The sequence below is a fragment of the Lates calcarifer genome, linkage group LG10, assembly GCF_001640805.2.
Source record: "Lates calcarifer isolate ASB-BC8 linkage group LG10, TLL_Latcal_v3, whole genome shotgun sequence".
In the NCBI taxonomy this organism is placed as follows: Eukaryota; Metazoa; Chordata; class Actinopteri; family Centropomidae; genus Lates; species Lates calcarifer.
This window is the reverse complement of record NC_066842.1, coordinates 1,734,117-1,759,445: the sequence shown is the minus strand read 5'-3', so window position 1 is coordinate 1,759,445 and position 25,329 is coordinate 1,734,117. Positions and strand designations below refer to the sequence as shown.

At 38.3% G+C, this 25,329-nt stretch overlaps 4 protein-coding genes and 1 long non-coding RNA gene across 5 annotated transcripts; 3 read left to right on the top strand and 2 right to left on the bottom strand.

Annotated features, from left to right (window-relative positions):
• Positions 1-303: 303 nt before the first annotated feature.
• Positions 304-2,596, top strand: tmed6 (transmembrane p24 trafficking protein 6). Its single transcript, XM_018660484.2, has 4 exons — positions 304-630; positions 905-1,031; positions 1,425-1,600; positions 2,181-2,596. The coding sequence occupies exons 1-4, from the start codon at positions 424-426 to the stop codon at positions 2,415-2,417; spliced, it is 747 nt and encodes a 248-aa protein (XP_018516000.1). The 5' UTR covers positions 304-423; the 3' UTR covers positions 2,418-2,596.
• A 1,256-nt stretch (positions 2,597-3,852) lies between these two features.
• Positions 3,853-6,806, top strand: LOC108872657 (uncharacterized). Its single transcript, XM_018660458.2, has 3 exons — positions 3,853-4,006; positions 5,057-5,704; positions 5,833-6,806. Exon 2 carries the CDS (start codon positions 5,063-5,065, stop codon positions 5,690-5,692), a length of 630 nt encoding a protein of 209 aa, XP_018515974.1. The 5' UTR covers positions 3,853-4,006; positions 5,057-5,062; the 3' UTR covers positions 5,693-5,704; positions 5,833-6,806.
• A 702-nt stretch (positions 6,807-7,508) lies between these two features.
• On the top strand, positions 7,509-9,526 carry LOC108872663 (transmembrane emp24 domain-containing protein 6). The gene is made up of 4 exons (XM_018660465.2): positions 7,509-7,712; positions 8,530-8,656; positions 8,743-8,897; positions 9,185-9,526. The coding sequence occupies exons 1-4, from the start codon at positions 7,509-7,511 to the stop codon at positions 9,404-9,406; spliced, it is 708 nt and encodes a 235-aa protein (XP_018515981.1). The 3' UTR covers positions 9,407-9,526.
• Positions 9,527-11,714: 2,188 nt separating this feature from the next.
• On the bottom strand, positions 11,715-15,091 carry LOC108872659 (uncharacterized). Its single transcript, XR_007813922.1, has 3 exons — positions 15,061-15,091; positions 13,670-13,762; positions 11,715-13,468 (listed from the first exon to the last, which is right to left on the bottom strand). It is a non-coding gene; the product is annotated as an uncharacterized LOC108872659 (long non-coding RNA).
• A 910-nt stretch (positions 15,092-16,001) lies between these two features.
• On the bottom strand, positions 16,002-18,236 carry LOC108872658 (golgin subfamily A member 6-like protein 6). Its single transcript, XM_051073135.1, has 3 exons — positions 18,209-18,236; positions 17,242-17,283; positions 16,002-16,656 (listed from the first exon to the last, which is right to left on the bottom strand). Exon 3 carries the CDS (start codon positions 16,648-16,650, stop codon positions 16,144-16,146), a length of 507 nt encoding a protein of 168 aa, XP_050929092.1. The 5' UTR covers positions 16,651-16,656; positions 17,242-17,283; positions 18,209-18,236; the 3' UTR covers positions 16,002-16,143.
• Between the last annotated feature and the right edge of the window lie 7,093 nt (positions 18,237-25,329).

Here is a 25,329-nt window from a genome sequence, read left to right as displayed (position 1 = left end):
ACATTCGTGCTCCCCTCAGGATGAACTGTACTAACTTTGGTGTTCCTTGGACCTATCTTCTGGTGCCACCATCAGGTCAGCCAAGGCATGGCTGTAGGCTCATGTTTCATTATTGTCACTACAGTCTGAATCCTCCCTTCCACTAAAACCAAGATTACCCTGATTTTCAACATTAAAACTACCAAAAGCTTCATGTGCAGCTGCAACAAACAGAAATTATTTGGCCTTTTGTGGTTACACTCTACTTTCTGCTTTCCATAGGGTGGACAGTTATTTCAGCACTGACTCCACCTGTGAAGGCAGTCCAGTTTTCCCACTGACGGAGGCAGGATTTTGATGCCAGTTAATCATTTCTGATCTCTCCACGCTGCCACACTCTACTACACCTTTCATTTAGAGCAGAAGTCTCCAGTTAATCCAGACATGTTGTCCAGGATTCTCTGCTTGTTTCTTATGTTTTGGAGTCCCGTTCATGGCGGGCCCATGACCAGCCCCCACGCCAACATAACGGACCAGGAGCTGTTCTGGGGCGCCGACCAGTACGACTTCTCTGTGGTGATTCCTGCTGCTGGGTTGGAGTGTTTCTGGCACTTTGCTCATCGTGGAGAAAGATTCTACCTTAACTTCATGGTAAAACAAAACACTAAGCCCTTCACACATTCACCTGTGAGATGAGTAGATTTTTTAATGTTAACTTTTAGAGACTGCAAAGTTAAAAAGAAGTATTTCTCTCTAACATTAAAAAACATTGCAAAGTGTTTCCCATTTTAAGTCAGTGAGAAGACAACAGACAAAACAAACAATAAATGAAATTATCACAGTAAGAAGCTGTATTCATAGATAAGGTTTTTAGTAAAGTTCAACTTGAGGAAGGTGTTTCTACCTGTCTGTTTTCTGTCTGTAGGTCCAGTGGGTAACGGGAGTCGGCCATGACAGACATCTGTCTGTCACTGTCAACGCTCCCAGCAGTCTGTTAGTGTCGACTGTCGATGATGCAAATGGTCAGATCAACTTTGAGGCTGAGGAAACAGGTTTGTCTGTTTGTCCAACACAAACTACTTAAGGTTCTAATTGTTAGTAAGTGTGAGGAGAACTGTCACACCAACAAAAACTTTACTAAAGCCTCACAAAAGACAAATAAAAATTTTAAATGGTTGATTTGAAAGTCACTCGATGAGGTGCAAAAGAAAAGTAAAAACCTTTAGACCTCACAATGGGACTGGTCAATGGACATTATATATTTGACTTTTACTTGTGCTTAATTTATTTTTTTGTTTAAATATGGCTTGAACATGATCAATCCATATTGTATTTTTTAAACTATACCCCATAACAATTTGTTGCTGCAGTTTCCCCACAGGGATCAATGAGTGTTATCTCAATCATATTGTGAGTAGATATTCTCACTGTGCGTGTCCTTCCAGGTTTCTATCAGATGTGTTTCAGCAACTTCCACAACCACTTTGGGACCATGCAGATCTTCCTCAGCTTTGGTGTTTACTACGACGGCTACCAAGAGCCAGGAAAGAGCAAAGAAGAGGAGGAGAAGAAGAAAGAGGAAGTCAGCAAAGACCTGAACAACACACTGAGCATCATAGAGGTAACACACAGCTTCCTGTTGTTAATGTAACTTTATTACAGTGGTTGTAAAGGTAATGGGAGTACTGCCCCTCCCAGGGGCTGCCTCAGTGGGGGAATAGTGGCACAACTTACCACTATGTTCTCAGAGATCCCTAAAACTTCCTACAGGACCTCTTTACTGACCATGAGATCTTTCTGAAGGACCACTAGTATGTTTTAAGATCCAAAAAAGATCCAAAGTGTCCCTAGAAACTCCTAGAGGACCTCTACAGCCTCCACAGTGGCCATTACAACCTCCTAACAACCCCCTGAACCTTCTAAAGGACCTCCAGAACCTTGTCATTGACCACTAAAACATCAAAAACTACATGTAGAACCATCTCAGTGACCATTAGAACCCCCAAAAGACCCCTACGATTTTCTAGCGGATCTCTAAAACCTCCTCTCTGACTACTACAAACTCTTGAGGGACCTCCATAACCTACTAAAGGACCACTAGAACCTTCTTACTGACTTCTAAAACCTCCTAAAACCATCTGTAGAACCTCTTCAATGCCCACTTACTACTTCTATTGGATCTGTGTGTTCTGATGTTACAGGATGCGACTCACAAAGTGGAGAACTACGTCTTCCACATGTTCCGCTACTACAGCTTCGGCCGCATGAGGAAGAGCGCCGACTACTACCTGCTGCTGTCCAACTCGCAGTACATCACCTGGTGGTCGACAGCCCTCAGCCTCCTCATCGTCACCTCCGGGTACCTGCAGCTCCTCTTCCTCAAAAGACTCTTTGTCAGCAAGACGTCCACCGGCGAGGAGGAGAAGCCGCGCTGTTGATGGTATCATTTAAGGTCAGGGGTGTTTAGTCCAGGAGAGACAGGCCAGAATAAAGCCAACACCAACAGAAAACATCTAAATGTCTGTATGTATGGTTGACCTGGACCATTTTTGCTTTCTGGTATTTCATTTGTGTCCTTGTATATCTTCACACACTACAATTAAACATTGCTATTAGATGATGGTGTGACCAGTTTGTAATGTTTTCCAGACAGCAGGTTTAAATAGAGTAGAGGAAACTGGCAGAAATATCCACAACAACTAAGTTAAGATGGACAAATATCAGTCTGTGAGATAGATGTATGTAAATGTTGCCTAGCTGAGTAGTTGGTATATACACTGATCAGCCAAAAAGTTAAGGAATTATCAGTCCCATCTGTGCTCTCTGCACTCCATGTTATGTTATATTGTTATGCCACAACTTGGTCACGTGTTCATCTCTGTTTAAGCCTTTGACTGGAAACACAAACTCCTTATCACTAATGCATCAGTTTGCATCTTCAAAGGTATTTATGTGATCTCACAGGCGTTAACTGCCTGAGAATATCTTGGCTTTTAACATTTAAATCCAGTATTTTCATTACTTAAACAATTAACAAAGTAGTTGCTGATTAATACAGTATAATTTTCAAAAAATATTATCATCAGTTAACCATTTCAGTTACAGTTAAAACAGGAGCATCAGATTTTACAAGTTCCTTATGTATTTTGTGTATAAAATCTATATTTGTAGTTATATAAATGTAGTTTTTCATGGCTCTGGTGCTTCATAAGATTTAGTTTCATACTGTTTGTCCATTGTTTTAAGAGCATCACCTTTTATCAGTGGCTCACTTTATCTTAACATTGTTTTTCTTTTTACTTGTTGGCTCTGGAGCAACAGGATTGTTTTCTTGTAATGTGTCGTCGAGTGCCAGTTTATCTTTCAAATGTAGCTTCCTGTTGCTTGTCCAACTGGTTTTTCTGACTAGTTTTTCAGTGGGTGACCAAACTCGAATACAGTGAATAGTTTTGGGCCACTGGTTATCTGCAGTGACATGTTACCATGTGCTATATTGTGACTGAGAATTAACAGGACAAAGCAGTGAAATCAGACTGCAGCCATTAGTTGGTCTTCGGGGTTCTTGGAATATTTCTGGCACTGAACACCTTAGACCAAGTACCCCCCAACCGCAACACACTCCCCAATGGGATGTGGGGAGTATGGAGGCCCGGTCAGCACCTTGGGCTCTTTGTCGTGTTAGTCAACACATTTCTGAGCAGTTTTTGTGGTGTGGTGGGCGCATTGTCCCGCTGGTGAAGGCCCCTGTTGCCATGGGGGGTGGGGGGTGGTTGTGCTTGGTCTACAACAGTGTTTAGGTGGGTGGTAATATCCAGATGAATGAAGTACCCAAGGTTTCCCAGCAGAACAGACTGCTGAAACACGTGTCAAAAACAGATTGATTCACTGTGACTGTGATACGTCAGAGATACCACAGATGCCACAAAGGTAAACAGGCAGACGGGTATTAAAGCACAGTAACAAGTTTCTTTTTCTTCAGCCTGCTCAGCCCCAAACAACAGGACACCTACATCGACTCCACCTTCAGGTAAACTTTATTTTAATTATTTAGAAAAGCACTGTATAAATCATGTAATGTATAATCACTGCATTGTAGTAGAGTAAAGAATCTCTCTAAAGTTTGGTTTGTAGTTTCTGTGCACACTGTGGGACGACTTTTAGAGGTGGAAATATTCAAATGTGCTTGGTATAATTCCTCATTTTGTCAGTGGAGTCTGATAGTGATATATAGTGAAGTTTCTGGAGAAACAAAAAGGTTCTTACTCTTAAGCTCTATCTCTGTATGAATTCTTTCCATAATGTTGTCAGACCCTTAGAATAAAGATCTGAGCCTGTCAGTGGCAAAAACAGGAACTGTCCAAGTGGATAGACTTGGTGATAGACTGATTCAAAACTACCAGAGTTATCCTTTAATAATTTAAGCTGTTTCCTCCTTTAGAAACATTTCCTTGTCAAATCCCCCTCTTAGTCTCAGCTTGTGGAAGGAAATCTCTCATAACCGGTCAAATATTTTCAAAGTGTATCAATCTGAAAATGTAAAAGTGAATGAGACATTCAGCCCTTGTCCAGGCAGTTTCTCCTTTGTCACTGTAAAGACCGTGTAGGCTGGAAAGTTTCGTATAAAATTATACAGGATGGGACAGGGCACTATTGCAAATGCAGATGATGTTGAAAACCTTCACTTTTTCCTCGAAGAATGTCATGGCCAGTGAACAATGATGGTAAAACAATATTTGTGTTTGAGCTTGTTAAACCACACCTAAATTACTTGGCCTACTTCAGTGGAATGTGAACAGTGCTCATTGCTCGGAAGTTCAAAAGATTCCGTGAAAACCCCGCCTCTCCTGTCATTCTTAAGCCACTATATGACCTCCTGATCTTATAGTGGCAGATCATTCTTTCTTTATCAGTACTAGACTAGACAGACAGGATGGACTGGACTGAGTGGATGCCATACATGAGAAGTGTTCACACTATACACAGCAACACAGTGATTTAATGTTGTGGTTGAACAGTAATTTATTAATTAATTAATTTGATTTAACTGCCAAGTCAATTGCCTCTCTTTTTCTTTCAGCTTGTCATGGAGCACATTGGAGAAATCTTGGGCTTATGCAGGGGCATCTTCTGGATGGCCACTGAGGCGAAGGCCTGTAAGAAGCGTTGTCGCCACCTCGCAGAAAGAGTGAAAGCCATGGAAGAGCTGGTTGAGAAGCTCAAACAAAGAGGGCCAGGCCAGATCACCCCAAATGTGAACAGAGCCCTCTGGAAACTCTCCAGGACTCTGACTGCAGGTCACGAGGTGGTCAAGAAATGTGCCAAGACCAAATTGGTGAATGTGGTGAAGTGCAAAAGTGAGTTCAACAGTGTGAACGAAGGTCTGAGAGACACTTACCACATCCTCGCTGGAGCCCTGCAGATCAATCAGGGAAGCGCGATGCGCACGATGTTCCAGGATTTTGGACTGGATGACGATGACGACGACTGGGATGATGGGTTGGGGCTCTTTGGTGCATTGGCCCCCAGCTCCCGCTCCATGGTTCCTGCCCGTTATTCTCCTGCAGCAGCTTCACCTTATTCTGCTGTAGTAACCCCTTCACCATATTTTGCTGCAGCAGCCCCAAGGCCTCAACCCACCACTGCTGTTTATGCTGCCACAATGGGGGTGGAGGGTGATACCATGTATTACGCAGAGGGTTTCTTTCTCATGTAGTGATATGGGCAGGTACGGCATGTTGGAGTTTCACTCTCCTAACATCAGTGTTCTGGCTGGTTGTATTCAATATCCTCACATATTCTTGCCCCTAGCTTACATATGGGAAAAATAAATCAGATTTTTTTTTTCTTCTACAGGTACAACAAACATCTTGATTGATAAACGGAGAGATGGCCTGAGTCCTTCTCAACTTGCTGAGCACAACAGAGAAGTTAAAGGAGGAGCAGCCAGTCGACTTTGAGACTTAGTCAAGTCCTAGAGTTGGCTCATCCATCGTTTATATATAAATATTCTTTAAAGGTATCACTGATTACTTTATTGGCAAATTATTGTTCCAGTAGTGGTACCTCCATATATGGAACACGAGGCTCCATCTAGTGGTGAAGGTTTTAAGACAGTCGTGGTTTTTGGTGTCATCCATCAGTTGAGCGGTTAGCATAGAAAGAAAGAGTTTAGTGCAGAATGAAGCTGGCAGATGTCCCCTAGAATAAAACAAATGCCTGACAGCAGAGCAGCATTTGGGCCAACTGGAAGAAAATTTACACCACTCTAAAGCCCATTTCAGGATGTCTCCAGGGGTTAGAAAAGAACTGAAGTCAGTCTCTTCAAAGGAAGGTATTAAGAAGTCTTGAATTGCAATAATAAAACTAAGATATTTACTCTTGTCTGCTGTAGAAATAATGTTATAAACCTCCAAACTAACAGTGGGATTGTTGTGAGAGTTAATGCAGGTTTATTTGAGGTTTATTAGCTCATAAAAGACAAGTGAAGATTTTAGCAAAACCCCAATTGAAACTATAGGAATGAATTATTTTGAATCCATCTGTTAATTCATTGCATTGAATTAATAAAACCATAAGTAATGATCGAAAAAGTGTGATATAATAATACATACTTGTAGACCATATTGTTCCTGCTGGTTTTCTATCTGTATTGTTAACAATGAATCAAACTGCATTTTAAGTGTGATTAAAAAGCCTTAAATTTAACTTGGTGAACCCTACAGAAATGTGAAACATTAAGCTCTTCTTAAGATGGATAAGTCTAATATTATTTTGTATTTTTCTTCTTGCCAGTATATCCCATTAAAAGACCCTTTCTGAACACTTAATCCAAGTCCATTGGTTCCTACTGAAGAGCAACAGCTCACAAGTATACTTTAATCATTCAGTGTCTCAGCGTTTCTGAAATTAAAGAACACAACAAACATCCAACTGGATATTTTAAAAACAAGGAATCTTTTTCTTGAACTGAGGTAACATTCCCAACACTTGCAGAAGTTCCCATTAATACATTGATTTGCTTTCACCTTCTATCCAGTTCATCCCAAACCAGCTCGATGGAGTTTAAGTCTGGAGACTTGTACAAGTCTTCCATCATGCAAAGCCACCATCTGGTTCTTTTTATACCTTAATGTCGACAACAGTTGTGACCGGAGAGATATTGAATGCAATATCTCAGTAAGGCCTTAAGGGAATTTGTTCAAATTGGACTCAAAGATGAACTGATTAGATTTTGGTGGTTAAAGGTCAGAGGTTATTGTGACTGAAAAGTCCTGTTTCCTATGACATTTACATGATTTTTCAGTTTTTGGTGACTTAAACCACTGACCTTTGTACCATTTGAGGTTATTCTCTGGACACAGGGCATGATTTTGGTCAAATTATGTTGATATGTTATCAAACAGTACAGTGTTGTGACTGAGAGTTTGTAGTTGTGGTTAATAATTCTCCTGCAGCTGATATCTGAGAACGAACAGAGGAAAGCAGCTCAGGCTCCTTCATGTCCTCCTCAGTAGACGCAGACTGCAGTCATGTTTCTGAACGCTCTGCTCATAGCTCTGCTGAGCTCTCAGTGTGTCTGGGCCAGAAAGTCTGAGCCGTCCCTCAGCGAGGGGGACGCTGGTTTGTTCAGGGGATCAGACAAGTATGACTTTGCCGTGGAGGTTCCTGCTGCACAGATGGAGTGTTTCTGGCACTTTGCCCACCAGAGTGGAAGCTTCTATCTGACGTACATGGTGAGAATCTTTCATGTTAAACCTCTGGAACTGAGTTTTCTATCTGTCTGCAAAGATAAATATGTTTGTTATCTGATGTGTTGTCAGGAAATGAATGCATAAATGGAGATGCATCTGTGCCTTCATGCATGTTGTCGTCAGCCTTATCACACTGAGTTTCAAGGTGATCCAGTTTGACATTTAAACATGTGATCGTTCCCCTGCGTTACCAGATGGGAGCTTACAGTATTTATGTATGTTGCGATTAAAAAAGAGACCTGAGTCCTCATCTTTGCATGTGGATATCTGAGTTAACCTGATTTGACTGTTAATAATTTCACAAAATCCAGGATTTTTCAGCTCCTCAGGGTTTACAAGAACCTGCCGTCAGTCATCCTTAGAGTTTTCAAGATGAACTTCTGTACCTTCAATTGTTTTTAGATACAAATAAATGTTATAAATATTTTAAGAAAAAGGAACTAGTTCATCTAGAATTTTCTGTCTTTAAATGGAACAAAAGAAGTTTGTTTCTGGATGTTTAAACATTACATTACATATATTTGAAAATCAATTTGAAAATAATTTAAACTTTGAAACAGGTTTTTTCAAGTTAAATCTAAGTCTGTTTCATTAAGTACAGGTGAATCATTTAAGTAGGTTTGAGTGTCTTCTAACCTTTAACTTATTTATCAGAGTCAGGTTTCATTGCATAGTTCCACTTTAGATCTTGTCGACAATAAGAAAAATACAGATTATCACCAAACGTCTCCTCAAAACCAAACATGTAAGTTTATGTTTTCTTATAATGAGAGTATTTAATATGTGTCCATGATCACAGGTACAGTGGGTGACAGGGATGGCCAACAACCAACGGCTGTTTGTGACCGTCAACTCACCGCAGGGCCTCCTCATGGCCTCAAAGAATGAAGCCTTTGGTCGATTGAATTTCCAGACTGAGGTGACAGGTAGGATCTTCAGAAACACCTCTGTCTCGCATCACAAATTTACAATATATGTCCTCTGAGGTAACTGTAGTTTAACCTCCTCACAGGTTTTTATCGGATATGTCTCGGGAACCACAACAACCAATTTGGAGGAATCAGGGTCTTCCTGAGCTTTGGTGTCATCTACGAAGGATCTGAGGAGTCCGAGAGAGACGTGGAGGAGGGGGAGAAAGTCCTCAACAGTACTTTGACTGGTATCGAGGTATTTGGACTTAATTATGGCTTGATTTTCAAAATACGATAAATGGACAATCTGAGATTTACAGACATGCACTGTCTCTACGGCCTCTCCACAGACAGCAAACACCAAAAAATGCAACTCAAAGAGTTGACCACCAGATGGTGACATTTTTACTGCCTTTACTTTGTACCAATATAGAAAGTGAAAACAGGAGGTTCACCTATCGCCTATCATCTGTAGTTTGTAACATACCATAACTTAGAGTTATATATGATGTTAAACTAATAAAAGACCCACATCTGGTTTAGGAGAGCGTTCAGAAGCTCCAGAATCAGATCTTCCACATGTGGCATCACTATAACTTTGCCCGCATGAGGAAAGGGAAGGATCACTACCTCCTCCTGTCCAACCTCAACTATGTCAACTGGTGGTCGGCGACCCAGAGCCTGGTCATCCTCCTCTCTGGATACCTGCAGCTCCTCGTCCTCAAGAGACTCTTCCATACAGACCACAGAAGGCCGAGATGCTGAGTGCAGAGTGGTTTTTATTTTCTCTTATCAGATATTTATTGATATCATTAAAAAGCAGACACTTGGTTCTTAAATGATCTTTTCTGTGCCTATAAAGCAACAGCTAATCTCCTCCTTATGTACAGGAGGTCATGTCATTAAAGATCAGTGAATGGTAGAACAAATTCTCCAAAAAGCAGGTGGAGCTGGGTGTTAACTCAGTCATACAGCCACTCAGCCTTTTTAGTCGTGTCTCAGATATGTCATGGCTTTTATTGGGGTCAGTGTGCAAACAATGCATACCAGTCCTAAAATAGACTAGATTGTCTAGACTGTGAGGTATGCTAATAGGTTAATAATCTCTCTATTGTTCCCAAACACAACTTATTTCAGTACATTCTGAGACACATCTGAATGTGAGAACTAGACTTAATTTAGTCTACCAGTGGAGAAGAAGTATTAGATCTTTAAGTGAAGTCAAACTACCACACAGTAACTGGCAGTGGTATTCCAGCAGCTCCTGCTCTGCTCAATAAAATTCATGTTTTTGTCAATGGAGTCTGGTACTGATGTTTCTGGTTAAACAAAAAGGATCTCACACTTTGGTAAAAATCTCTGTCTCTGTAGGAATCATATCCACAATGTTGTCAGTGGCAAAAACAAGCACTTTAGTGGACATCCATTGAAGTGGACATTTGTCCATTGGATTACATTGCAACAGCTGTTTATGGTGCGTGGATACACGTCTTTATCAATACTGCACCGATTCAAAAGATTTTTGCCCCTGTTTATCATTTAGAACCCAAAAATAAGGTTTCAATAGGTTCAAAAATAATACCAGAGTTTTCCTTTGATAAGTTCTGAGATGCTGCTGAAAGTGATAAGTGAAAGATATAAGATATGAAATTTTACAGTTTAAGTAGAGAAAGAGTTACACCCAGAGTAGCTGATACAAGAGGTCATGTGAAATTAGAGGGAATATGTACATGCCACAGTATAGTTTGTATTACAGGGTTAAAGTAATAGTTTGGTTTTAGTTTCATCTTCTTGTGGACACCTGCCCACAGACAATAGTTGGCTTCTTCTCCTAAACATGAAAAGCAGGTTTACCATATGCAGAGGTAGGTATTGTATCTGTGCACAGATGTTTCAGTTGGAAAGGTCTGGTGAAAGCAGGGATGTTACGTTGGTATTTATTTATCATCTCAAACAGAATTTTTTTTTTTTTTTTTTTTTTTTTTTTTTTTTTTTTAGTGTGCTCTGATATAACATCTTACAATCCTCCAGAGTTTCCATGGGATAAAAAACTACCCAGTTTTCAACTTTGTGACAGTACATATTTTAGATAATCCAAATGTTTTTCAAACCATTTATTTTGCTCAAGAAGTGGGAGAATTTTGTGAAATCATACATGAACATTTATAGGATAAATTCAGTTTTTCACATTGCATGATTTTATTGACATTGTATTATTTTTATTTTCCAATTAGAGATTACAGACAGTCTGACAGTCTCAGCCTCTCCATTGACAGCTAATAGCAAAAATGCAGTATCAAGGGTCATCCAGCAGATGGCGACATTTTACAGCATCAAACGCTTCAAAACAATGAACCATTTTCAGATTGACTGCCTCATAATGGTTCAATGCTGCAGAGGGAAGTGCGCAGATCCTTTACTTTAGTAAAATTACCAATATGATAAAGTGAAAACGGGAGGTTTACCCATCATCTGTAGTGTGTAACATACCATAACACTGAGTTATATGTGATGTTAAACTAATAAAAGACCAATCTCTGGTTTAGGAGAGCGTACAGAAGCTCCAGAATCAGATCTTCCAGCATCACTACAACTTTGGGTTGGATCTTAGTCTTGCTGAGGAGGTTTGGACACCTCCTCTCTCTGACATCAGACTCTGAAACCTCTCAGAGACCAGTGAGATCTGATATCAAAAGAAATCTCAAACAGTCCGAGGAGCCCTGAGTCCATTTCTGTCTTTATCTTTGATGGATGTTTTTCTTTCTTTCTTATATTCTCTTATGTTACCCTAAACATGAAAAGCAGGTTTAACATATGCATAGATAGTTGCTGTGTCTGTGACACAGTGTTGGCACAGAATCGTAAAAACCATGGATGTTTCCGATGAAAAGGTCTGGTGAAGGCCTGGGATGTTGGTGTTAAAACACAGATTTACTTTCATTTACTCTAACTTCCACACCTGGACTCAGACAGACGACTCGTCAACAACCACTGACAGGTAAATCATTTCATTTATCATCTTGAACAGAACTCATTTTTATTCTGATATGAAATATTACACAGTCCTGTGAAAACCATAATCAGTGAATATCTAAAAGGATAGTTCACACTCAAGTCGAGTGAAACTTGTTTTCCTTCCTGGCTTTGCGATGATTCATGCAATGGATAAAAACCTATGCACATATTATATAAAGGCAGATAAATGTTATACATTTGTACAAGGCAAGACAAGTTTATTTACACAGCACCATTCAGACACAAGGCAGTTCAAAGTAGAAATACATTAAAGACAGGACATTAAAATAGCATTAAAAGATGTTAAAGAAATAGTTTAAATAGAGATCATGCATGTAATTCATTGTTAAACTGATTTAAAGACAGTTCGAGGCCGACAGGTTTAGCAGACCTAAGGTGTGCAAGAAGCAGAGGAACTAAAAGCTGCTTCACATTGTTTAGTTTTGATTCTGGGAACACTCATTAAAAATGTCCCACATGACCTAAGGGGTCTTAATGCTTTGTAAAAGTACAAGTGGATCAGAGACGTGTTTAGGCCTGACACCATTTAGCGCTTCACAGGATTTAAAAATCTATTCTTTGACAAACAAGTTTTTCTGTATCTTGTTTAAATATAAATCCTCTGATTCAAGTGGTAATAAACTGATTTTGAAGTTTTCTTTATATGGCTGTTAAAATTTTGGTCAGATTCCATAACTGCACCAACATTTCTTGCTTGATTGTTTTGATTTTAGTAGACAAATGCTGCGAGAGGATGTATGTAGTGGTTGTGTCAATATAAACATGGTGGACAGGTGAAGCTGAAGGTGAAAACAGCCCCTTTAAGCTGGTCATGAGTCTGTGAACAGTTAATAGAACTGCAGTGGAGCCAATTAATGGTGCTGACTCATAAACTAAAGCATGCAGAAAGTATTCATGACTGAACTGATTTACCTGCAGATTTCATGTCACAGTAACTCCGCCCACTATCCCTGTGACAACAGCCACCTTCACAAATGCGTTTTATTAAAATGTTCTTTGTCTTTCTCACACCTCTGCAGCTCAAAGACGGAGTTGATGGACAGGTTGATAACAGATTCAGACACTGGTTGAAGGATATTCCAATGCTTTTTCTGTTATTATCCGGGTCAGCTGTGAGAAACTGTGAAGAGGGTTGACAGATATGAGATAAGATAGAGAATCAGCATATTACCGGACTGAGATTCAAACCAGCAACAGTGAACTGGTGAGAACTGTAACAAAATTAAAACAAAATCCTTGATCCTTGATCCCTTATTACATTTTCATGCCGAGCTAACAGCCTCTCTGTCTCTGCAGCTGATCATCAGCTGATAACATAGAACTTATCTTGAGCATATGCTCGACCATCTATCAGGCAGTCGAGAATACGAAGGCCAACAAGGAGCGCTGCCAACGAGTCGCCCAGAGAGTCAAAGCCCTGAAGGAACTGGTTCTGACCATCAAACAAAGAGGGCCGGGTCAAATCTCCCCAACTGTGGACAAGGCTCTGAGCTCCTGCTCCTCCAGCATCCTCTCCTGGTGGACATGCAGAGCCACGGAGAGGGTCAGAAAGGCGTCGGTGAGACTTTTGTTCAGGCTGTCGAACTCTCACTAGCTCACCAGCTAATATCACAGTCCTGTTCAGTTTCTCCAAAGCTTCATTCACATCTTCACATCAAGTTGGTCTGCTGTTTTCAGCTTGATGATCAGCACCAGTTTCTCCAGGGTGTGGGGGCACTGCTGATCATTGTTGTTCATCCTGTCAAACAGGTTGTAGACGGTCCAGAAGGGTTTAATGATCTCCATGATCAGCTGCAGAGGCATGGAGGCAGTTAGTTTGTTTGTTAAGGTATGTTACAGCGGTTAGTGTCGACTGAATTGAGCTGTGGTGAACATAATCAAAGCATCATGAGTTGACCTGAACAAAGGTAACCTGGACTAATACTGTAAACTGAGCTTGAATCTTTTAGAAAGTTAAATAATACATCAAGAGGACATTATTACTTACTGTACTGTAAAGTGGACACCAGTGCAGACTGTCTGTAGTAATCCAGGTGTGAGACTTTTTATCCTCTAATGCAGATCAACTGATAAGATATCATCCTCCTGTAGGCGTCGTTCATGTCCTCTGCTCAGACATTTTACAGATTTAAACTATTTAAACTTTCGCGTTCAACGTTCCAACCCCATCAGTCACAAGCAAGGTCAACCCCCCTCGAGCTTTTTGACCTCACAGGTTTCTGTAGGTGACCTGCGAAAGACCTACAGGAACTCTCCAGGTCAACCTGTGCTACACAGCTCAGAAATAATGTGCATGTTCCGATCTCTGGAACAAACATTTAAATATTCACTGGTTTATTGGTGGCAGCTTCAGTAAAGTTGTCTGTGAGGTTAAGTCTCTCAACAGCCCAGACAGAGCAAACTGTCTTGTAACATTTATGTAAATAAGCAAAAGTTTTGATTGTAGAGTCAGTATGAAGTCACAACTAAAGACACAGGAGGCTGGTTGGTGGTATTAGATTTAAAAAGAGAGAGAGCTGTAATATAGTGTCTGTGAATATGGGAAAATCTGTGGAAAAACAAAAGACAGTGTGAGGTTTGATCAGATTATAGTTCAGGGTTCATGTTCACAGAGGATCTTATCTCACCACTAGGTGTCCTCCTGAATTACAGCAATTACAAGTCAAAGCTCTGGCACATGTAACATAAAAAAAGAATAATATTAGCATATGAATATAAAAATACTTTGTGAATGTTTATATGTTTCCTTGGTTGTTGTTAGCTTCAGCCCAAATGACATGAACAGGAGCTGTGATTCCTGATGAGGTAAGTTACAGTGGTTCCTGCTGATAATCTAAACTGAGCTTTAATCTTCTAGTGAACCATACTGAGCTGTATGAGCTGTGTGTTAAAACATTTTACACCCAATATTTTTTAGAAATATAATGTTGTTTTCAAGTAATAAAAAATATGCAGTGCATCACGAGAGGACTTTAAAACAACAACAAAGGGAATATAAAAATTAACTGTAAAAAATGACAAATGATACACCTCAGTGAGCTTTCTTCTTTTGTAACCTTCCAGACAAACTTTATTTATTTATTTATTTGTCATTTTCCAACATCAAAACTAACTGAAATGCATATTAAGCTGAAGTGGTGCAGAGAACAGATAACAGAGAACTGGTACAGAAAGCAAAATCTGACAAACTAAGTTTGAGGTCGTTTAGAAACAGTGTCTCCATTACATGATAGTTTGTCCACCAAGTTGATTTTACACAGTGAAACAGTAAAATATGGGGTTGGGTCGGGTTGTATTTGGTTCTGGTTTGTTCCGAACAACACAGAACAGGTTCTAACATCAGTCTGACTTAAAAAATATATCAAGAGGAAATTATTACTCACTGTGAAGTGGCTCTCTGCAGTGATCGAGGTCTGAACAAGAAAGAAAGTGAAAGCAAAGGTTTTAGCTTAATGCTTTATTGTCAGCATTTATGAGACCAAAGTTTGTTAGTTGTATGAGTCAGTGAGGTGAGGTTTGTCACCTGCCTAGACAAAGCATGCTTTGTTCACATCTGTCTTGTAATATATTTTGTGGTACTATATAGTATTTTATTGTACTGGACAGTCATATAATGACAATAAAACACAAGTTTAATCTTTGTGTTTTTGTTCAGGTAAGTGTTGTCATGTTTTCCTATAAGTTAGTCGACGTCTGAACAATGTTTTGCTGCTTTGAATGCTGAGTAAACTGCATTCTGGGAGCATATTGTTCTAGTGGGATAAAAACTCTTTAAGATAGGATAGTGCTTGACCATTAAGGGCTTTGTAGGTGAGGAAGAGAATTTTAAATTCACAGAGAGCCAATGTAGAGAAACTAACACAAGAGAAATATGATCTGTTTTCGTAGTTCCAATCAGTAATAGTGCTGCAGCATTTTGGATCAAATTGAGAGTCTTCAGAGACGTGTTGGTGCAGCTAAACAATAATGAATCACAATAGTCCAGCCTGGACGTAACAAATGCATGGACTAGTTTTTCTGTATTCTTTCGAGACAGGAAGAGCCTGATTTTATCAATATTACACAGGTGAAATAACGCTGACTTTGAAGTATGTTTAATGTTAACAGACATATCCTGATCAAAGATAACTCTGAGATTTCCTATGTTGGAGCTGGAGACCAGGTCATTAGAAAATATGTTTCAGATCATCTAGGTCTGAATTAAATTCAGTGAAGATAGATTTCATACATGAAGCAAAGTAAAATACCATCAGAATATGATATTTTTGTTTCATTTAAAAGTAAAATACACAGAGACCGACACATGCAACTAAAAATGAGGCTGCTGTAGAGGTGAATAATTTTATTTTATTTTTAAAATATCTTGTCATTGTTTACATGGTAAAATTCATGAGCAAACAATAAGGCATGTCTGTGATTGATGGAAGAAGTGTATGTAAAAACAATTGTGGTAAACAAGATCTTCTTCACAGTATGATACAGTCAGATTTTTTTTGCATCTTCTCCAGCTCTGTCTGCATCTTCTCCTGCTCTCTCTGCATCTTCTCCTGCTCTCTCTGCATCTTCTCCTGCTCTCTCTGCATCTTCTCCTGCTCTCTCTGCATCTTCTTCAGGTAGGCAAGCAAAGTTGCAGAGAGAGTCATAAAGTCCTCCATGAGACTTTTGTCCAGATCTTTGAACTTTGATTCGTAGTCGCAGGACTTAAAAATCTTTTTCAGTTTGTGTGCCTCGTCATATTCTTCGATCAGTTCATCAGCTGAAGTCAAAGTCTCCTTCAGTTTCTGCAAAGCTTCGTTCGTATCAGCAGGGAGTTGGTTTGACACCTCCTTTTGGATGGAAAGCACCAGATTCTCCAGGGCTTCCAGCCTCGTTCCAATCTTGCTACATTGTTTTTTATTGTTCTGAACCATTTTATTCAGCTTGTAGATGGTCTTCATGGTATCTGCAAGCAGACTGATGCCTGTGGCCTCCATGATTGGCTGCAGAGACAGAGACAGAGGCAGTTAGCTCAGAGCAAAATGGACTTCTGTTATTGAGACATTAGTTAGAAGTATAATTCCTATTGATGTTACAGTTACAGTGGCTCCTGGTGACTGAAGTGAGCTGTGAATATAATCAATAATGATAATGTTTGTAATCTGAGCTGTAAGAGGTATAATATGTGTTAATGCATAATCACTGGTACAGAGAAGGAAATTGACCTGACAAACTAAGTTTGAGGTTGTTTAGACTTTAAATTACATCTACATTAAGTAAATAACAAAAGAAAACAGAAAGATAAGTAGAAAGTAAAAATAGAGACTAAACATATACTAGACTAGACTTTGTTTGCTATGTTATGTGTTTATATTGCAAAGATTGCACATGTTAATATCAGTTGATATTTCAGTATTGGATTTCTAACCTCTCAGACATCAATATGCTTCAGAAATCCTGTATCAGTTGAGCTGTATTTCATTCTCCTGATTTGTTTCCACATGAGTACCAACATAGAACAGGTTCTAACATTAGTCTAAGGTAAATTTTATATATATATATAGAGAGAGAGAGAAAATATTACATACTGTGAAGTAGCCGTTCGAGTCGTTGTCTGTCGCAACTGAGGTCTGAACAAGAAAGAAAGTGAAAGATGTTAGTTCAGTGGTTGGTTGCATATATTGGACTAAAGTTCAATAGTTATAAAATTCTGTGATATCAAGAAGTGCACTGTAAAAGGAAAATTTCCATCCATTCATCTGTGGTCTATACCGCTTATGTGGGATGGGGGGAGCTCATCTAAAAGTGGAATTTGGAGGGTGGTAAATACAATCCATGCAAATCATTAACATTTTTCTTTATTGTATTAGTCAGCGAATGAAATGTAAATTAATGGGTAAATTATACCTACACTACCTATTTATTAACAGTAACAACTGCTACATAGAAAAATATCATAAAATTTGCACAAACATCCTTAGTCCTGCACTGCAATGCGCACATGCATCAGACCGAGCAACTGAGTCAGCGGGACTCTGTTTTTCATGAATACCAAGTTCAAATGGATGAAGAAGCTTCAGGGGTGAACGGACCTTTAGGCACTCACTACAGGACAGAGCAATTTATAAAGGAGCATCTCTCACTGACTGAGCCAAATAAGCAAATAAAATAATAATAATAACAATAATAATAATAATAATAATAATAATAATAATAATAATAATAATAATAATAAAATTTTAAACATATAATGGTAAAAAAAAAGTTAAAACATTGTAGGTGGGCTGATATATTTTATAGAACAGTGACTTTCAGTTATCAGTCATGAATAAAAACAGTAAAACACAACCTATATATACATTTTTACCTCTGGCGGTAGTCAGAGATAGTCAAGACAGAGATAGTCTTTTCTCTTTTTGTCCTGGATTTAAGATTCCTGCATCTGCCTCAATACAATGAAGGTGGATGGAGTTTTGTTTTTCCAAAATGTTCCCATCACTGTGGATAATAGTCAGTCTGACTTAAAAAATATATCAAGAGGAAATTATTACTCACTGTGAAGTGGCTCTCTGCAGTGATCGAGGTCTGAACAAGAAAGAAAGTGAAGCAAAGGTTTTAGCTTAATGCTTTATTGTCAGCATTTATGAGACCAAAGTTTGTTAGTTGTATGAGTCAGTGAGGTGAGGTTTGTCACCTGCCTAGACAAAGCATGCTTTGTTCACATCTGTCTTGTAATATATTTTGTGGTACTATATAGTATTTTATTGTACTGGACAGTCATATAATGACAATAAAACACAAGTTTAATCTTTGTGTTTTTGTTCAGGTAAGTGTTGTCATGTTTTCCTATAAGTTAGTCGACGTCTGAACAATGTTTTGCTGCTTTGAATGCTGAGTAAACTGCATTCTGGGAGCATATTGTTCTAGTGGGATAAAAACTCTTTAAGATAGGATAGTGCTTGACCATTAAGGGCTTTGTAGGTGAGGAAGAGAATTTTAAATTCACAGAGAGCCAATGTAGAGAAACTAACACAAGAGAAATATGATCTGTTTTCGTAGTTCCAATCAGTAATAGTGCTGCAGCATTTTGGATCAAATTGAGAGTCTTCAGAGACGTGTTGGTGCAGCTAAACAATAATGAATCACAATAGTCCAGCCTGGACGTAACAAATGCATGGACTAATTTTTCTGTATTCTTTCGAGACAGGAAGAGCCTGATTTTATCAATATTACACAGGTGAAATAACGCTGACTTTGAAGTATGTTTAATGTTAACAGACATATCCTGATCAAAGATAACTCTGAGATTTCCTATGTTGGAGCTGGAGACCAGGTCATTAGAAAATATGTTTCAGATCATCTAGGTCTTGATGTCCCTGTCTGAGGTTTAGCTAACTGTTTGGTTTCATAAGGCTTCATTGACAAGTATAGTTGAGTATCATCTGCATAGCAATGATAGTTTATGGGGTGAGTCCCAATAATGTTAGCATTATGGAGGTGTATGGAGTTTTGTTGTTTCCTCTGCAGTGAAATGTGTCTCTGTGGTGTTGATTCATTCACTGTGTAAAAACATGCAGATAGAAAAGTTTTGACTGTAGAGTCAGTATGAAGTCACAGCTAAAGACACAGGAGGCTGGTTTGTGGTATTTGCTTAACAGGCGATGTAATGTTTAATCAGATTATAGTGCAGGATCTTATCTCACCACTAGGTGTCCTCCTAAACATCACAGAAAGACTTTCCTCTTAAAAGCTGCTGAGAGACACTTTGAGTAAAGAAGGGACCTGATTGACCTTATTGATGACATCATGTTTTAATCAGTGAACTTCCTCATAATGTCCACAGTGATTGGTTTGACAGGTGACAGGTGTGTGAAAATATTCATTAATACACAGGAGCATGAAGAACAAATTCAATTAAATTCAGTGAAAATAGATTTCATACATGAAATAAAGTAAAATACTGATTTGTTAACTGTACTGTATATGACATCAAATACTGTCAGAATATATTTATTTTGTTTCTTACCATCATATTTGGATGTGGTAATTGTACTTATTGCACCAAATTTACTGGATAATCTATTGATAGATTTGAGTTTTAGTTTGAAGAATAATTTCTGTATTCATTCATCTATTATGAACAGTAAAGTAGATTTGAGCCTTTATGAAGCAGTCATACCTCACAACTAAGAACAAGGAAATTATTAAAGTAAAATACAGAAATGTAAACACATTGTCCCATGTGTTTACATTTCTGTAAAATGAATCTGCTGCAGAAGTGAATCATTTTAAGATATTAATGTAAAAATATTCAGTGGATGTTTACATGTTTCCTTGGTTGTAAAGGTTAAAAAAAATCACATATAAATGATGAGGCATGTCTGTGACTGATGCAAGCGTCTCTGTAAAAATATTTCAGGTAAACAAGATTCTTCACAGTATGACGCACTTTGATTTTGCTCCACATTTTTTTATCCTCTCGTCATGCTCTCTCAGCTTCCTCTGATGGTGGGTATGAAGAGCTGCAGAGAGAATCTGAAAGTCATCTGTCAGACGTTTGCTCAGGCTGTCAAACTTGGATTTGTAGCCATGGGGCATAAATATCTTTTCCAGCTTGTGTGCCTCATTGAATTCTCTGATCAGTTTGTCAGCTGAGGACAAAGTCTCACTGAGTCTCTTCATCGCTTCCATCAAATCATTAGAGAGTGGGTCTGTCGTCTCCTCTTTGACAGTACACATCAGTTCCTTCAGGGCTTTCAGTGTCTGCTCAATTTTGTCACATTGCTTTTTATTGTACTTCATTGTTTTAATCAGGTTATGGACGGTCATGACAAGTGAATAAACCTTGGAGACGATCTTGGCACATGGAACGACCTCCATGATGAGCTGCAGAGACAGAGAGGCTGTTAGCTTCAGACCAAATGGCATGAACAGGAGCTGTGATTCCTGATGAGGTAAGTTACAGTGGTTCCTGTTGATTGAAGTGAGCTGTGGTGAATATAATCAAAGCATCATGAGCTGAGCAGAGCTAAAGTAACCTGGACTAATAATCTAAACTGATCTTCAGTCTTTTAGTGAACCACACTGAGCTGTATGAGCTATAATGTGTGTTAAAGCATTTTACACCAAATATTCAGTTTCTGTGAAATTGTTAGAAATATAATGTTGTTCTCCTGTAATAAAAATATTTTGTATCATGAGAAGAGTTTAAAACAACGATAAAAGGAATATAAAAATTAACTGTTAAAAAAATTACAAATGATACACCTCAACGAGACAAAACATCTGAATTAGATCCAGATATCTGGCATTGAACATGACATGTCCTTACACAGCTGCCGAACTTTCTTCTTTTGTCACCTTCCAGACAAACTTTATTTATTTATTTATTTGTCATTTTCCAACATCAAAACTAACTGAACTGCATTGTTAAGCTGAAGTGGTGTTTGAACGTGGCTGATAATCACTTGTACGTAGAAGTAGAACAGAGAACTGATACAAAAAACAAAACTTGACCTGACAAACTAAATTTGAGGTCGTTTAGAAACAGTGTCTCCATTACATGATAGTTTGTCCACCAAGTTGATTTTACACAGTGAAACAGTAAAATATCTGTGTGGTCTGTATCTTGGTTACAATTCTTTATAGATAGAAAGAAACCTAATGAATATACATCACAAAGGAAATGAGGTAAATAAAAATACTAATACAATTAAAAGGTAAACCTACATTTGCTAATAAATGAATAAACTAAATAAGACTGACTGAGCAGAAAAATCCCCCAGAAATCTAAGGAATCTGTTTCAAAATTGTTTGCTTATGTTATGTGTTTATATTAAGAAAGATTACTACATGTTAATGTTAGTTGATACGTCAGCATCAGACGTCCAGTATCAGTCGGGTTGTATTTGGTTCTGATTTGTTCCGAACAACACAGAACAGGTTCTAACATCAGTCTGACTTAAAAAATATATCAAGAGGAAATTATTACTCACTGTGAAGTGGCTCTCTGCAGTGATCGAGGTCTGAACAAGAAAGAAAGTGAAACAAAGATTTTAGCTTAATACTTTATTGTCAGCATTTATGTGACTAAATTCAATACGTCTATGAATCAGTGAGGTCAAGTGTGTTTGTGGAGAGTCTTCAGAGACGTGTTGGTGCAGCTAAACAATAATGAATCACAATAGTCCAGCCTGGACGTAACAAATGCATGGACTAGTTTTTCTGTATTCTTTCGAGACAGGAAGAGCCTGATTTTATCAATATTACACAGGTGAAATAACGCTGACTTTGAAGTATGTTTAATGTTAACAGACATATCCTGATCAAAGATAACTCTGAGATTTCCTATGTTGGAGCTGGAGACCAGGTCATTAGAAAATATGTTTCAGATCATCTAGGTCTTGATGTCCCTGTCTGAGGTTTAGCTAACTGTTTGGTTTCATAAGGCTTCATTGACAAGTATAGTTGAGTATCATCTGCATAGCAATGATAGTTTATGGGGTGAGTCCCAATAATGTTAGCATTATGGAGGTGTATGGAGTTTTGTTGTTTCCTCTGCAGTGAAATGTGTCTCTGTGGTGTTGATTCATTCACTGTGTAAAAACATGCAGATAGAAAAGTTTTGACTGTAGAGTCAGTATGAAGTCACAGCTAAAGACACAGGAGGCTGGTTTGTGGTATTTGCTTAACAGGCGATGTAATGTTTAATCAGATTATAGTCGCAGGATCTTATCTCACCACTAGGTGTCCTCCTAAACATCACAGAAAGACTTTCCTCTTAAAAGCTGCTGAGAGACACTTTGAGTAAAGAAGGGACCTGATTGACCTTATTGATGACATCATGTTTTAATCAGTGAACTTCCTCATAATGTCCACAGTGATTGGTTTGACAGGTGACAGGTGTGTGAAAATATTCATTAATACACAGGAGCATGAAGAACAAATTCAATTAAATTCAGTGAAAATAGATTTCATACATGAAATAAAGTAAAATACTGATTTGTTAACTGTACTGTATATGACATCAAATACTGTCAGAATATATTTATTTTATTTCTTACCATCATATTTGGATGTGGTAATTGTACTTATTGCACCATATTTACTGGATAATCTATTGATAGATTTGAGTTTTAGTTTGAAGAATAATTTCTGTATTCATTCATCTATTATGAACAGTGAAGTAGATTCGAGCCTTTATGAAGCAGTCATACCTCTGTAAAAATATTTCTTCTTCACAGTATGGCACAGTCTGATTTTGATTCTAATTTTCGCAGCCTCCTCCTCAGCTCTGCCTGCTCTCTCTCCAACTCCCTCTGCGCCCTCTCCTGGTGGGCATGCAGAGCTGCAGAGAGAATCATATAGGCCTGCATGAGACTTTTATTCAGGCGGTCGAACTCTGATTTGTAGCCACGGGACCTAAATATCTTTACAAGCACGTTTGCCTCGTTGAATCTTTCGACCAGAAACTTAGCTGAAGACCACACCCGCATAAAGTTATCCAAGGCATCATTTACTTCATCAGAGGATTCATCTGACATATTCTCTTTGATGGAAAGCAACAATCTCCTCAGGGTATTCAGTGTCTGCTGAATTTGGAAACATTGTGTATCATTGTCTTCTATCGTTTCAATCAGGTCGTGGATGGTCATGATGTGTGAATAAATCTCTGGGATGATCTTGATGACCTCCATGATGAGCTGCAGAGACAGAGAGGCTGTTAGCTTCAGACCAAATGACATGAACAGGAGCTGTGATTCCTGATGAGGTAAGTTACAGTGGTTCCTGTTGATTGAAGTGAGCTGTGGTGAATATAATCAAAGCATCATGAGCTGAACAGAGCTAAAGTATCCTGGACTAATCAATCTAAACTGATCTTTAGTGAACCATACTGAGCTGTATGAGCTATAATGTGTGTTCAGGTGTTTTCCACTTAATATTCTGTTCTCTAGAATTATAATGTTGTTTTCAAGTAATGAATTTGCAGGACTATTAAGAGGAAAAAGATATCATGAGAACACTTTAGAACAACAATAAAATGGTAATATTAAAATACACAGCCACTGTACAGAGGCTAAAACCTTTAGAGCCAGGTAGCAATATGAACTTTCTTCTATAATTTTTTCCCCACTAATTCTCATTTTCATTCATTCAACCTGTTTATTGTCATTTTCCAACATCAAAACAAACAAACATGTTATGCTGTAGTGGTGCTTGAATGTGACCAATAATCACTGGTACAGAGAAGTAAATTGACCTGACAAACTAAGTTTGACAGTGTCTCCGTTACATGGTAGTTTGTCCACCAAGTTGATTTTACACTGTGAAGGTCTGAACGACCGAAAGCTCACAAATAAAGTGAAAACACTGCATGGATCTAAGTGTACAAAGATCTTTTTCTATCACACTGTGAAATATTAAAATGTTTGCCTTGCATGTGTCTTCGTTACAATTAATAAAGAAATAAAGAAATTTAAAGAAATAAAATAGAGACCACATATAGAACATAGACTAGACGTTGTTTGCTTACTGTTCTCAATACAATGACAATAAAGACATTCTTTTCTATTCTATTCATCAGCTTCAGACGTCCTGTATTGGTCGGGTTGTATTTGGTTCTCCTGATTTGTTCCCACATGAGTAACAACATAGAACAGCTTCTAACATCAGTCTGAGTTAAATAATATATCTAGTTGGAATTATTACTTACTGTGAAGAGAAAACCAGTGGCTGTCTGTAGCGATCCAGGTGTGAAATGAGTAAAAGAAAGTAAAACAAAAGATTCTAGCTTATTGGTTTCCTGGTGGCATACATTAAACTTAACAGTAAAGTTATATAAGGTTGTGAGGTCAAGTGTGTTTCAATAAAACACAAGTTTAACCTTTGATGTTTGAACAATGTTTTGCTGCTGAGTTGTTAAAAAGGAAAAACAGCTGTCAGGAATTAAACTGAACAATGCAAAATCCAAGTAGCATAAATTCAACCATACACACCAAAAATAAAAATATGAATATTTAATCATCAGTTATGAATAGTGAAGTATATTACCACAGCCATATGTAATTAAGAAGCATTCAATCATCAAAATAAAATACACATGACATATAAAACTAGCCTGAAATAGTAAAATATTTTGTGGATTCTGAGAGATCTTATTTATATTAATATTTCAGGTTGCAAGGATACAAATTATATGCAAACAATAATATGAGATATGTCTGAGATTGATTGACGCATCTATCATTCTGTGATCTTAAAATGTGCCCTGATCAATTAGCATTGGTTAACACTTAACAGCTACTGTTCTCACAAGGCTTTGACATTATTGCAGAACACAGTAATACGCTCTTTGTTCATACTCTAATTTTGATTCCAGTCTTTCCAGTATGTCTTTCTGCTTGGCTAGCTTCTTCTCCTGCTTGGCTAGCTTCCTTTCCTGCTCATGCAACTTATTCTCCTGTTCAGCAAGTGTTTTTTCCTGTTCGACCAGCTTCTCATCATGTTCCACCAGCATGTTCATCTGTGCATCCAGCTTGTTCTCCTGTTCAATCAGCCTCCTCTCCTGGTCGATATGCAGAGCCCCAGAGAGAGTGATAAAGGCATCAGTGAGACTTTTGTTCAGATTTTCAAACTGCAGTCTGTATTCGCTGGATTTCACCATGTGCATCATCACA